This window comes from Macrobrachium nipponense, chromosome 8 (assembly GCF_015104395.2).
Source record: "Macrobrachium nipponense isolate FS-2020 chromosome 8, ASM1510439v2, whole genome shotgun sequence".
Taxonomy (NCBI): domain Eukaryota; kingdom Metazoa; phylum Arthropoda; class Malacostraca; order Decapoda; family Palaemonidae; genus Macrobrachium; species Macrobrachium nipponense.
In genome coordinates, this window is record NC_087203.1 from 115,123,997 (window position 1) to 115,139,575 (window position 15,579).

At 37.8% G+C, this 15,579-nt stretch overlaps 1 protein-coding gene across 1 annotated transcript; it reads right to left on the bottom strand.

Moving 5' to 3' along the window:
- Positions 1-1,052: 1,052 nt before the first annotated feature.
- On the bottom strand, positions 1,053-2,637 carry LOC135223197 (WAS protein family homolog DDB_G0292878-like). The gene is made up of 2 exons (XM_064261700.1): positions 2,511-2,637; positions 1,053-1,267 (listed from the first exon to the last, which is right to left on the bottom strand). The coding sequence occupies exons 1-2, from the start codon at positions 2,635-2,637 to the stop codon at positions 1,053-1,055; spliced, it is 342 nt and encodes a 113-aa protein (XP_064117770.1).
- Positions 2,638-15,579: the final 12,942 nt, after the last annotated feature.

Sequence of the window (15,579 nt, forward strand, 5' to 3'; positions counted from 1 at the left end):
ATCACGAAATCTTTTAGAATCTGCTTTAATACAACTTACTTTTCATTGTAATTTAAATGTTAGTCGTGGCCTTTTTCATTTAGACCCTTGTATCTGTAACATGTTTAAGAATGACCTCAAATATATAATTCTGACTTAAATAAAAATCAGTTGCTTAGAGTTATTAAAAAAATTTTTATTGTAATGTATGTCTGTCATTTTTTGTGAATATGGTTTTGTCTACCAGGTTCCGTATAGCTGTCTACCTATAATCCTTTAATTGTCTGGAGATTGTATCTGAGATGATTGTCTTAAACCTTAATTGCACCCTTTGTTTAGTAGCTTGTTTGGGAAGGTTTCTTATCTTCCAGGTGTGTCGGATTCTAGGCACTAATCCTTTTATAATCCCTATCTGTCAGTTATACGAACCTTCTTGTATGTCTTTTCTCGTATTTTTGTCAGTAGCTGCTTAAGTAAAGTTGGGCTTTTCAGCCGAAAGATCTCGCAGACTCCTCGTTTATTTTTCCTTCCTTCGTGGCATTTATCTATTTATGGACTCATCACGTTCCTAACTTTCGTGATTCTGTTATACATATATATATATATATAGATATATATATATATATATATATATATATATATATATATATATACACACACACACAGATAGAAATACACTAGAGAAATAGTTAGGTAAATGGATATAGTGTCCATAAAGTCCGAGTACCATTCTGAGCAATAAATACTTGTAATGGTACTGGGACTTTATGGACACCCTGTAGATGTGGGTATTTCTCAGTTTTTAAGAATTCGTTGTTTTTAAGTGTCTCATTAATTACAATTATTATACACACATCTATAAATATGATACATATGTATACATATATATAATATGATATATATACATATACATATATATGCACATGAATATATTTTACTAATATATATAAATATATTCTGAAATATCGAAAGAGTTCCCAGCCATAACAGTGCAACAACTCCCCTTTATGGATATGGAGAACAAAGGGAGTGAATAACAAATAGGTAAAAAAAACCAAAAAAACAAACGATGTCTAATACTCTTTCTCCTCCCCCTCTCCTCCAATGCCTCCGCCACCTCCTCCTATTCCTCCTCTATCTCCACCTCCTCTCTCCCATCTCCCTCTTCTAAGCATTGGAAAGCTGTCGTCAACCTTGGTACGCGTAGGAGGAGGAGGAGGCGGAGGAGGCGGAGGTGGAGGAGGAGGAGGAGGAGGAGGAGGGGAGGAGGAGGAAGGAAGGAAAAGTTCTTTAATTTCGAACAAGGAATTTTCTCTGAGCAAATCTCACACGTTTCGGCGAGCATCAAGAAAGGATAATGAGAGCTGAATGCGCAAATGAGTCTCTCACACATTCTGCAAGAGTTTCCCTTCCCCCCCCCTCTCTCTCTCTCTCTTTTAGGGTACAAGAGAGAGAGAGAGAGAGACAGACGGAGGGGGTTGGAGTAGGGTGTTGGAGCTTGACAGAGAGAGAGAGAGAGAGAGAGAGAGAGAGAGAGAGAGAGAGAGATTGTTTTTTGATTGAGCTGGCCTTATGCCGGCACGGGTTCTTGCTCATAGAGCAGCCCGTAATGAGAGAGAGAGAGAGAGAGAGAGAGAGAGAGAGAGCAAGGAGTTACAAGGATTAGGTTGTCTCAAAGACTTGTTAGTCCATCCTAAGAGGAGACATCGTGCGCTCACTTATCTCTAAGAGCAGGTTTTACTGTTCATTCAGTGTCCTCCTAATGATTTTGTTTAGCTCTCTTTAAACTCTTCCATAGTGTTACTGTTGACAACTTCTGGTGGCAGTTTATTCCATGTGTCACATATCTTGTAGATAAAGAAGTTTCCACAATGAGAGAGAGAGAGAGAGAGAGAGAGAGAGAGAGAGTGTCCCTGGTTTATGACGGTTTCCTAACAGTTAAGCTTCTCGTTCTATCAAGATTTTGAAATTATCACTCGCGGTGATTATGATAGTGATTATAGAAATGAAGGTAACGGGAATATAACCGTGATAGTGAAGGATATATTTTCAAAATAAATGATGAGAATAAGTCATCACAATCAAATCAGCAGAGTTATTGTAAAAGGGAAGAAATTTATGCACCGGTAAAAAAAACTAGAATTAGAAATATGTGAATTGCCGCAGGTATGTAGCAGAAATACCCAGGATTTTTGTTCAATTCACATTTATCAAATACTTCGTATAACATGCTTAACAAAATCAATTGCTTCAATATCAAATTTTTCATAAATTCCAGAAAAATGTGCTTCTCTCAGTCACAGCTTCAGACCTTGTTTACAAAATTAAGACCAACTATTTTTTAGTATGATTGCATACAAAACTGCAACCACTCAGGCAATTATAAACGAGACATCAATAATTGTTTGCCTTTATTTCAGGATAAGAGAGGATCTTTGAAACTGGTCTTTCGATGGCCAGTCAAAAAAAAAAGTCCTCGGTCTTTCCCAGCAGGAATCGCAAATAAAACTTGTCTGGAGGTAAATGCTTACCGTTACATTGCAAGTGAGCGCTTTTGAAAGTCATGGCCACAAGAGAAGGGCAAGTCATGAAATCATGGATCAGCAAACTAGTATTACCCCTGAGGGAACCTTTGAAGATGACTCCCCTGCTTATCATGTTGTTAAAAAGTGAGCAGAATTCATACAGATGGTCCCAGTCTTGGAGCAAGACAAGTTTATTTGACTGTCCACCAGGTGGACGAGACCACAGACATCACTGCTGGTTCAGCGCGCGCTAGTTTTAAGAGAAGCTTGCAGGACTGGAAGCTTCCAGGACAAGTTTACTTATTTCCTGGCTGATGCAATTCTTCCAGGTAATTAGTATGCCAGGAATAGACATGGTCCACCACTCTGAACATGAAACACAGTCTGAGGGTGATGGAAAAGTCATAGTTCTCAATATCCCCCAGAGAATTCAAGCGAGTGTGTATGTCAGCAAGGAAATGGCACTTGGGTTTTGGAGTTCTGGTGTTATGGTACACACTCCTTAGAAAAAGAAGTGGACCATTAATGCGTAGTATGCTGCATCAAAACTGCAGCAAATAAAAGACCAGTCAAGCTGAAAAGCACAGAGGAAAGTTATAAGAGAATAGGCAGTTGCTTCAGGGCAGTGCTCCTGTCCAGACGTCTCAGTGAATAAAGTGGCCATCTGCGAGTCTAGAATTGTTGCCTCATGTCCTTCAGTCAAGAGACCTGGCACCCTCTGAAAGCCCCGTTTCCTGCTCCGTAATCACTTCTTGCATGATCATAATTTTGAAAAAGGATTATTTGTTGGCGGGACAGCAATGCCTGAACATTGGTGGGCCAAGGGTATGTACTTATGGGGGCCTTTGTCAAAAATTAAGTCAAGACTACTCTTCATTCTGTGACGTTTCGTATACGAGGCAAGAGAACTTCCTGAATGGCCATCTTAGGTTAATCATGAGCCCCTAAATTAAAATACTCTTGGATAAATATAAGCAAGGTAACAGTTTGATTTTGTAAATAAGCTTTCAAAAAGGGGGTAAGCTGACTGTATCAAGCATGTTACTTTGCAAATTCTTTGCAATCTTTAGCACTGTAATATGTTGACTTAATGTTTTTTACACCTTGTCAAAATTACGATAACAGCGAATGCCTGCAAAACAACTGGGTTGGAGAACTAAATGCAAAAAAAAAAGTAAAATAAAAAAAGACTAATTATATCCCAGAAGATTAGAAAAAGTTATTCTCGATGAAATGAAAACTAAACAATATCCCTGTTTTGGCAAGAGTCCTTGAAAGTAGACAGCTTTTCAGTTTCAAGGGAGGTCTTTCAGTGTTCATACTTAAAAAAAAGTGCAAAACTGTCAACGTGAAAGACATATATCATAATAACTCTCACAGAGCCATCATCATTAAGATACAACGTTCTGCAACATGCTAATCTTGCAACCCATTGTCACTCTGCCAGACTCGCTCAAGTTACCCAATAAAATCTCCAAGAATGTGAGCACCTATCAACCACCACTCCCACCCCCCAACACACCCCCCCCCCCCCCCCCCCATTCTCTCTCTCTCTCTCTCTCTCTCTCTCTGTTCCTTTTTTGCACCAGGCAGTAAAACTCAATTAAGGTAATAAATTCTCACCTCGTATTTACGCCCTACCTCTTTCAACTTTTTTTTTTTCATCTTAAAGAAATACTTCGTCTCTTTTAGTGGACGAGAAAAAAAAAATCGGTCCAACATAAAAAAAAAGAAAAAGAAAAACGCCAAGAAATGAAAATTGATGGTTACATCCATTTACATAGAATCTTCCCAGTTCGAGCGAATTCGCCCATGAGCAAAAGAGCTTTTAAACAGCGGCTGAGGAGGGTGGTAAGGGCATAATATATCCGACGTGGGTGATTTACGCTCCTGTGTGTGTGTGTGTGTGTGTGTGTGTGTGTGTGTTTATCACTTTCCCTCTTCGCGACGGGGCCGTCGGCGAAATGTGTAAATTTACTGCCCCGTCCTATATAGCTTAATGAAGAGGACCATTATTTGGTCAGGCGATATTTTACAACCGAGCATAACAGTTTTATTGTTTCCGTACCTGACTTGATACTCCTACTCCTCCTCCTCCTCCTCCTCCTCCTCCTCCTCACTCATTTTTATACTGCCTCAAATAATGGGTGCTATAGATGTCTCAACGATGCAAATTTACAATAAAAAAGTCAGTGTAACATCAATCTCTCTCTCTCTCTCTCTCTCTCTCTCTCTCTCATTTACATGGCTTCAAATAATGCGATTATCAAATTTATCAACGATTCCAATTTATAATACAAGAACTCTCTCTCTCTCTCTCTCTCTCTCTCTCTCTCTCTCTCTCTCTCTCTCTCTCTCTCTCTCTCATTTACATGGCTTCAAATAATACGATCTTTAAATTTATCTACAATTCCAATTTATCATAAAAGAATCTCTCTCTCTCTCTCTCTCTCTCTCTCTCTCTCTCTCTCTCTCTCTCTCTCTCTCACTTACATGGCTTCAAATAATGCGATTATCAAATTTATCAACGATTCCAATTTATAATACGAGAACTCTCTCTCTCTCTCTCTCTCTCTCTCTCTCTCTCTCTCTCTCTCTCTCTCTCTCTCTCTCCAGTTTATATGGCTAGAAATGGCGTGAGTTTCCACGCACGTTTATTGCCTATACAGGTGTGACAGAACAATCACCCAATTACGCGTTAATTAGGATGGTTACCCTTGACATTCAGGTTAAAAGGGTTGTCAAATAAACACAGATGTGGATTTAGGTGACGTCAAGAATTCGCGAAATATTTGAGGGGGAGAAAAGAGGATATTATGGCATTAGATGGACGTTTATGTCTAGTATTGAGTTTAATAAACGATGGTGGTTGTGGAGTAAGTATAGGTATATATATATATACATATATATATATATATATATATATATATATATATTATATATATATATGTATATGTATATATATACATATATAGTATATATATATATATATATATATAGATATATGATATATATATATATATATATATATATATATATATATGTATATATATATATATATATAATATATATATATATAATGTATGTTATATGTATATATATTTAGATATATATAAATAGATTATATATATATATATATATATATATATATATATGTATATATATATATATGTATATATATATATATATATATATATATATATATATATATATATATATATATATATATATATATATATATATATGTATGTATGTATATATATATATATATATGGATATATATATATATATATATATATATAGCCTGAATAATGTGATAGATATTATCTGAGCCATCGTGTCCCCTCTATGTATTATAACGAAAAACAAACTCAAAACAGGGGCATCTTGAACGCTCAACAAAGCAGTCTGTACTGATGATATAAAAAAAAAAAAAAACAGTATTACCATAAACGTGGTTAGCACGATGAAAGCTTTTGAGACTTCACTGTGACTCTACGCCACGCTAAAGATGCCCAAATGCCCTTAGTTAACAAGTGCCCAAATCCCGCCGGCCGCACCCCCCTGCCCTGCCCCCACAACCCCAAGCACGGAAAAGTCACAGACCTTACCTTACCTTACAGACCTTACAGTTCGTTCGGGTTGCCCCAGGTCCCTCAGTGTGAGGCACCTCTAATGTCTACCAGAGAGTTTGCTAGTACATCTTCCGGTATATTTTTGCATCTTCCAATCTTGGATGGTCTGGGATGCAGTTTAGATATTTGTCGAGCTTATTCTTAAACACATCTACGCTCACATCCTGATATATTCCTCAGATGAGCTGGCAACGCATTGAATAGACGCTGCATTATCGATGCTGGTGTGTAGTGGATTAATTGTCCTGTGTGCTTTCCTTATTTTTTCCTGGTATTGTTTGGGCACTATTAATCTACTCTGCTTGCTCTTTCTGATATTTTTAGTTCCATGATATTTTCTGTTATTCCTTCTATCTGTTTCCATGCCTGAATTATCATGTAGCGTTCTCTTCTCCTTTCTAGACTATATAATTTTAATGATTGTAGTCTTTCCCAGTAGTCAAGGTCCTTAACTTCTTCTTCTATAGCTGTAAAGGACCTTTGTACACTCTCTATTTGTGCAATATCCCTTTTGATAGTGTGGGGTACCATATCATATTGCAATATTCAAGTGGACTACGAACATATGTTTATAAAGCATAATCATGTGTTCAGCTTTCCTTGTTTTGAAGTGCCGTAACAACATTCCCATTTTGCTTTACATTTTGCCAAAAGAATTGCTATTTGATCATTGCATAACAGTTCCTATTCATCATCACACCAAGGTCTTTAACTGCTTCCTTATTTGTGATTGTCTCATTATTAGGTCCCCTATAGGCATATAGCTTTCCTTCTCTGTCTCCATAATTTATTGATTCAAATTTATCAGAGTTAAATACCATCCTAGTTTTCCTCTGCCCAATCATATACTTTGTTAAGGTCTCTTTGTAGAGCGTTCCTATCTTCATCACAAGTAATTTCTCTACTTATTCTTGTGTCATCAGCGAAACTACTCACTACCGAATCCTTAACATTACTGTCTATGTCTTCAATCATAATAACAAACAGTATTGCAGCTAACACCGTACCTTGTGGCACACCGGATATTACCTTGGTTTTCATCCGATTTCTCATCGTTTGCAATAACTATCTGTTTTCTGTTGTGTAAAAAATTCTTTTAACCATCTTCCTATTTTATCTACGATATTGTGTTTTCTAATTTTCTTTGCTAATATATTATGGTCTACTTTGTCAAAAGCTTTTGCAAAGTCTTGATATACCACATCTGTTTCATTTCCGCTTTTCATATTTTTTGAATATGTTCTCACGGTGGACTAACAGTTGGGTTTGTGTACTTTTTCGGGTACGAAACCGTGTTGTCCTATATTAAACAAATTATTTTTTATTAAAGTTTCATAATATTTTTCTTCATTACCCTTTCATACACTTTCATAATAGTGATGTTAGACTCACAGGCCTATAATTACTTGCCTCAAGTCTTGATCCACTTTTGAAAGTAGGGGTAATATATGCTAATTTGTGCTCATCATAAATCTTGCCTGTATCTACACTTTGTCTTAATAATATTGCAAGTGGCTTTGCGATAGAATGAACTACTTTCTTTCAACAAAATAGCAGGATTCCATCAGGCCCTGCAGCAGCTCCAATTTTTAATTTCATTAATTGCTGCACAATATCAGCTTCATTAATTTCTATGTCAGCTAAATATTCACTATTTTCGTCCCTTACTTCTATACATTATCTTCATTATCTATTCTAGGGGTGGTCAGAGACGATTCGAATAACAACAATAAAAACAACGGCGGAAATCAGATGATGACAGAAGAGGGGAAGAGGAAGAAGAAGAAGAACAAGAACAAGAATAAGAAGAAGAAGAACCAGGAGGCTGCGGTAGGTGTAGGCCATTAAACAGCGATGAAGCCTTAAGAACCAGCAGGTGACGACTCAAGGTAGTGGGAAGGAGAGAGAGAAAAGGGGGGGGGGGGGGCTATGGGGTAGGGGGGGGGGAAGGGGTGGGGTGGGGAAGGGAGAAAGGGAGATAATGATTTTATGGCCTCGGATATCTCTCTCTCTCTCTCTCTCTCTCTCTCTCTCTCTCTCCACGGATGATCATTAACTAAGACGACACGAAAACGACTCTGCGGCGACGGCCCGACCAACATTTTTTTGGAAGCGACAATGAGTGTGAACATCTTCTGAGCCGACATCCATTTCAGATAAGGGAGTTGTTCTCTCGCTGACCGAGATATGCAAATACGATTACAGCAGCCTCCCACATTCAGAGAGAGAGAGAGAGAGAGAGAGAGAGAGAGAGAGAGAGAGAGAGATTGACAAGGAATAGATTCACAGTTAATGTAACACAGAGAGAGAGAGAGAGAGAGAAAGAAGGAATAGATTCACAGATAATGTAACAGAGAGAGAGAGAGAGAGGAGAGAGAGAGAGAGAGAGAGAGAGAGAGAGAGAGAGATAGAGATTGACAAGGAATAGATTCACAGATAATGTAAAAGAGAGAGAGAGAGAGAGAGAGAGAGAGAGAGAGAGAGAGAGAGACAAGGAATAGATTCAGAGATAATGAGAGAGAGAGAGAGAGAGAGAGAGAGAGAGAGAGATCGACAAGAAATAGATTCACAGATAATGTAACAGAGAGAGAGAGAGAGAGAGAGAGACACACACACACACATTCCAATCGGGTCTTGATGAGGGTCAATCATGTATAACCGATTCGAATGACAAGGTCTCTTTTATGGCCGCTAATTCATTCGCGGTGTCGGCGATAATGTCACCGACATTAAGTTGTCAACAGCCGCCATTAGTTACGCGATATTATTTACATTTTGTCGGATAAGGGGACGACGCGAGACGAGGTGGTGGTGGTGTCCCCAGCTTTGTAAACAAACGGTTCCTTTTCCGAATTTATCTGAATCAGGTGGGCGCTCATATAGTGTTCTCGGTTACCGATCGGCCATTAGGTTAATCGCGAATGATAGCTGATAATCATGGGCCGTAGAAACGTGTTTCTTATTATTATTATTATTATTATTATTATTATTATTATTATTATTATTATTATTATTATTATTATTATTATTTTAACTTTTATCCCGTTCATCATAATTTTGTGTACTGTATTATTTCTACATTGATTATTATTATTATTATTATTATTATTATTATTATTATTATTATTATTATTATTATTATTATTAACTGTTCTACTGAGCAACTCAACTGTTTCTTAATAAATCATTAAATTGAACTGGCTTTGATTAACTGTCTTAATGAATAATCAGATTCAATTGGCTTCATTTAATTACCTCTTGAGAAATAATTAAATTCAATTGTCTTTCCATAATTATCTCTTGAGAAATAATTAAATTCAAATTTGCTTTCCTTAATTATCTCTAAGAGAAATAATCAAATTCAATCGGCTTCAACTAATTACCTCTCAATAAATCATTAAACTGCAATTGCTTCGTTGCTTGCTTGAAAATCGCCCCCATCAAAAACCAAGAGAGAGAGAGAGAGAGAGAGAGAGAGAGAGAGAGAGAGAGAGAGAGAAGAGAGAGATCGGCGGGAATAGTGACAAGAGAGAAATAATGATATGGAAAATGACCACGAATTGAATCATATTACGTGGAGAGAGAGAGAGAGAGAGAGAGAGAGAGAGAGAGAGAATAAATATAACTGGGAATACGGTGACTGGAGAGAAATGATAATATGGAAATAAACCGACACCAATAGAACACAGCGCAAAGTGAAGAGAGAGAGAGAGAGAGAGAGAGAGAGAGAGAGGCCAAGAACGTGATTAGCCTTGAACTCTCTGATCAGTTGGAGGTTTAAGATGTACTTACGTCGCATAACCTTAAAAAAAAAAAAGATTAAACAAACCGTCCACTAAACATCTGACAATAGTAACGCTTATAAAAGTGAATTTATTATTATTATTATTATTATTATTATTATTATTATTATTATTATTATTATTATTATTATTATTATTATTATTCAGCTTCCAATGAATATGACGTTCGTTTGAAAGAAGTAAAGAAGGTAAGAGGAAATGTTGAGAGTGGAGATCAGCAATCACAAAAGAAAAGATAAATTAAAAATTAATGATTAAATAGATAAAAATCACAAAAGAAGAGAAAAATAAAAAAATTAATGCTTAAATAGATAAAAATCACAAAAGAAAAGATAAATAAAAAAATTAATGATTAAATAGATATAAACCACAAAAGAAAAGATAAATTAAAAAATTAATGATTAAATAGATAAAAATCACAAAAGAAAAGATGAATGAAAAAATTAATGATTAAATAGATAAAAATCACAAAAGAAAAGATAAATTAAAAAATTAATGACTAAATAGATAATAGATAAAAATCACAAAAGAAAAGATAAATGAAAATATTAATGATTAAATAGATAAAAATGTAAATAAATCACAAAAATGCAAGGAGTAAGTATTGCTGAAGGGTAGTGAGGCATTGCATTAAATGGTATTCTTTTTTTTTTTTTTTTTTTGTTTTTTTTTTTTTTTTTTTACCTTCATAGCTAATGAGGACAACAGTGATCAATTTACCATCAGTAATTGGGCTCTTTATTATATCACAAATGTGGGTATGAGTTATTTATGATCAAAATCAGAATTCCATTCTCGTTTCTGGATCCTGGACATATTTAACATCCTGGACGCCAGGTTAACATTGTTAAACTTCAGAGAGAGAGAGAGAGAGAGAGATAAACTATAATGCCTTTGTTTTATTTTGGATTTTAGATGTGTCTGGGTGTTCTTCTAGTCAAATATCTAATCCTTCGGGCCAGCCCTAGGAGAGCTGTTAATCTTATGAGCAAGAGCCCGTGCTGGCATAAGGCCAGCTTAATGAAAAACAACAAGGTCAGTCATAATATTATATCAAGCGATGGGAATTGGTCAATGATTAGTTCAGATCAACGTATAAGTATTCTACGAATAAAAAAAAAAATAAAATTTATTGATACTGCATCAAGTTCGACACAACACTGATCGAAGCCATCAGCATAACAAGATGAATGACTGAAGAGTCCTATAAGTCTGTCTAAACCTCGTTTTCCCCAAATCCTTCGAAATCACCTCTCCGGGTCCAATCGCCACAGCGGATATATATATTGACGAATTTGTCCCTGTGTTGGGTTGTGGGGGGGGGGGGGGGGGGGGGGGAGGGGGGGAGGATGGTGCTGGTCCAATTCATGGATTTGCTCCTACCCTCAACAAGTGATTTGCTGCAATCGACAGCTTTCAATTTGGGATGAGCGGGGTCGGGGGGGTTGGGAGGGGGGAAAGGGAGGGGAGGGCGATGGAAGGGGGAAGGGATGGGTTGGGGAGGGATGAGGGAGGGGAAGGGCAAGGAAAGAGGGGAAGGAGAAGGAGGAGGAGGATGGGGAGGGGAGAGGGGAGGGGAAAGGGAGTGGGAAGGGGAAGGGTGGAGAGGGAAGGTGAGGGGGAGAGGAAGGGGGGAGGGGAGGGGGAGGAGGATGGGAGGGGGAGGAGAGGAGAGGGGAGGGGGGAGGGGGGACGAGAGGGAGAGGGAAGGGGAGGGGATGGGAGGGAGAATGGGAGGGGAGGGGATGGAAAACGGGGGAGGGGAGGGGAGGGGGAAAAGGGAAAGGGGAAGGGGGAGGGGAAGGGGGGGGAAGGGGGGGGAAGGGGAAGAGCGTTTTCAGGCCATTCGTCCAACGAGCAAAATTTCGGATCATCATCAAGTGACTTCCCCCTTATTGAAATCGCTGTTTCAATGGTTACATCTGGGTACATTACAGCTCTCGCAACTAGTATACGTGTCGCCGTTATAGGCCCTATCAGTTTAACTAACCAAATGAAAATGGATCGCTGTTGCTCTGGCGCCGGCGAATGTCCGAAGCGAGGTTTGTTATGTAGCGCGACTGTTTCATTCGCTTGGGATTAAGCGGCTGACTTTATAGAGCTTGATCAATTTCAGCGCCGGGTGAGGAAATTGAGCGACTATAGTAGTAGATAGATTCACCTCACCCGTGTCTCTGATGTCTAGGCCAGTCCCTTACGACACTCCTGATTGGCTGTTGATAAGCCAGTCACAGGGGCTTGAAACTCTCAGTCTCTCGAGAGTGTTCACACAGGCAGGATGTATGTTCCTACTCTCCTGAGGGATACGTCTTTCAAAAGTATTCCTCAGGATAGGTGGTACATCCTGCCTGTGTGAACTCTCTCGAGAGACTGAGAGTTTCAAGCCCCTGTGATTGGCTCATCAACAGCCAATCAGGAGCGACGTAAGGGACTGGCCTAGACTTCAGATGCACGGGTGATGTGAATCTACTATAGTCGAAATCATCAACAAAACGAATTGCGAGTCTTATACAAAAACTAAAGGAGTTTCCTTTGCTGAAAATGTCAGTTCTGGTATGCTTTATATCAAGAAAATACTTATGGCTGCAGCATTAAGAAAAATTTATACTGACATTTTGCAAAAAAAAGTCAAAGTCGTCAAAACAATTTGTATGTAATATACAAAAAACGAAAGAAATTTCCTTCATTAATAATGTTATTTTGGCTTGGTCAGCTTTATATAAATTTTTAAAGAATAATATAGCATATATCCCAAAGAAGTATGTTAACATTTTTACAAAGCGTAAGTCAAAAGTATAAAAACAACTTGTAAATGAGATATTAAAACTAAAGAACTCTTTATTTACAATACTAATTCTGCCTATTCTACTTTTTATCATTATAGAAATACAAAATATTAGAGCTTTGCCATAGAAGTATGCTAGCATATTTTACAAAACGTTAGTCTATAGCATATAAAAATAACTTGTCAATAACGTATAAAAACTAAAGAACTATCCTTCATTTACAATGTTATTTCTGCCTATCCTACTTTGTATCAACAAAACGCCAAAAGACTGCAGCATTTTCCAAAGAAGTATTTTTTAGAATATTTAACCAAATTTAAACACAATAGAGTATCAACAAGGTCAACCGTAAACGTCGAATACAAAAGCATATGTAAAAAAAAATAACAGTATAACCAAGAATTAAAAGTTTAATAAACAAGACATTTAAAGAAAAAGTCTTGCAAAGGAGTTTTGAGTCGAAGTCAAACCTTATCTCCTCTTAAACGCCTAAAGTCAAGCCATAAGGCATTATACCCTTTTAACGTCTAAAATCAAGCCTTAAGTCTTACCTCGTATAGACGTCAGACTTAGACTCAAAAGCCTTTAGACTTACCGCCTTTAGACGTCAGACTTGGACGCAGTTTAGCCTCGGATTTCAAAGGCGCCGACAAACGGCACAGCTGGCCCACATTCGAAGACAGGAAACGGACAGAAATACTAAAAGTCTTACGTAAACAGGACAAAGCAGGCCAGAATCTTTCCTGCTCCAGATTCGTGCGTTGTGAAGGTGAGGGATGAAGTGGGAGGGGGGAGGCATGGGGGGTGGGGGGCGGGGGGGGGGGATTGGGGTGGGGTTGTTGGAATTGGGACATCAGTAGTCGACGTCAAATGTAAATCACTGTATTTGTATTCTAGTGGGTCAAAATGCTAATTATTTAGCCTAAATTTGGATTCTTTGGTCAATGAATAAAAACAACAGCAGTTGGAATTATATTACCAAATTGCTTATACATACATACATACATACATACATACATATATACATACATACATATATACACACATGTATATGTGTGTGTAATATTTTATAGGGAAACAACATTTTTATAGGCTTTTGGACGCTGATGATAATTACTGTACAATACTCTCTGCTCGAAACAGATCAAAACGCTAAAAAAAAAAAAGAAAGAAAGGAAAAAAAACTGATAAATTTAAAACTTCCTTGACCTCCGCTGCCCAAAATGCCCCACCGCCGCCGATCCATGCCCCTGAAACCACCCCGTGTCATAACTCAGTGCCCCTTCTTTCCTCACTCCCCTACGTTTCCTTCCCTTCTGAGGAGCTGAGTGACCCTCGGAGGAATAATAGCTGACCGCACCCCTGAAGTTCCTACCCCATCCTTCCCTAAGCTTAAGGAACCAGGAGTCCTTCTCCTTCCCCATTCCCCCACCCCAACTCTCCTACCCCAGCCATACCCACCGCAGCAAGAGCCTTGGCAATAAAACTGACCTCCAGCCTAACTGCCAAGGGGGGCGGTTGCCAGATGTTGCCAGCAGGAACCTTGGCTCTTCGGCCACTCGAGGTTTCTCGCTTTGTGGATTCAGATAGTCTCTTCTCTTTTACAGTTAGCGTATAAAGTGGCATTTGATATCCCCCCATTCAGTGCCAGTTTTAAAAGAACAGGCTTGATGGCACTTGGCCATGGTCATAGTGGGTCTGAAGAATACCAAATTGTTCTTGAATCTGTAGTCAAAGTTAGTCCATAGTTCATTTTTGTGGTTTCATATCGAGATACTTTGTGATGGTTTCAACTGTGAGAAAATACGTAGGTTATTGGTTGACAGATGGTAAAATATTTCTGATTTTTTGTAAAATATTACTTAGTGATCAGGCAGTAACTACATTGAGTTACTGACGTACTATGTAATGTTTCAGGAGCAACATTTTAACAAAATTTCCTCATCAGAACTCGTTTCTGAGCCTATAAGGCAGAAAGCGGATATAATTGCATAATTATGTACAAGCACAAACAAGTACACACAAGAAAAATAAGATTATTCCTTTATATAAAAACATCATCTTAACCTGAACAGAAGAGGAGACTGAGGAAAAGTAATAACAACAGACCAAGTACAGACAGACAGACAGACTCAAAGACCGTAGTAGATCCTTAATAAGTAACATGACAACAACGCCATACTGTCGCAATGCCATCGGACGAATCGAGATGATTTCAAATCGTTTATAAAGTCTAAAACATACTACTGAGTTTAGCACACAAACATACTCATGCAATATTGTTAGAACAAAACAAAGCCCGCTCTCTCTTTCCTTTGTATTCCGCAGAAGACTCAAATTCCATACAAAACTGGAGAAATATAAGCGTTGCTGCTATTACTTCGACGAAATACGAGTCTAAACCCAGCATTGTGGAAGAAGGTTATACTATATATTCCTGATGCTGTCTGAAGTCTTGCTACACTCCCTAATGACCTCATCCGTAGAGATATTGATGCAATAAACAAAAGGAGGAAAATAATTTTACAGAAATCGGTGTCGTACTTAATATCAAGACGAACAGAACCATCTGCTTTGGAAAGCCATGTCAATATTGTCTACATTTGTGGTTATCTCATAACTGCCTTATTAACCATTATTTTTTAGTGGACGTGATTCTTTAATTTCTTTAACTATTTTAGATTCTATCGGTATCCTGTACTCAAACTTATATATATCAATTATATCGCACAGATTCTGATGAGAATCACTTTCGTAGAGATTTTATTCTGTTGACTAAGCTTTGCTACATAAAATAAACACAAAAAATATTAAACTACAGTTCAAGAACTTGACGAAACAGTTCACTAAA

Excerpts from the sequence above, each read along its gene's own strand:
- LOC135223197 (XM_064261700.1), bottom strand. The coding sequence starts at position 2,637 with ATGATAAGCAGGGGAGTCATCTTCAAAGGTTCCCTCAGGGGTAATACT. Across the intron at positions 1,268-2,510 it reads CGCTCACTTGCAATGTAACG|AACTTTTCCTTCCTTCCTCC; the intron begins GTAAGCATTTAC and ends TCGAAATTAAAG.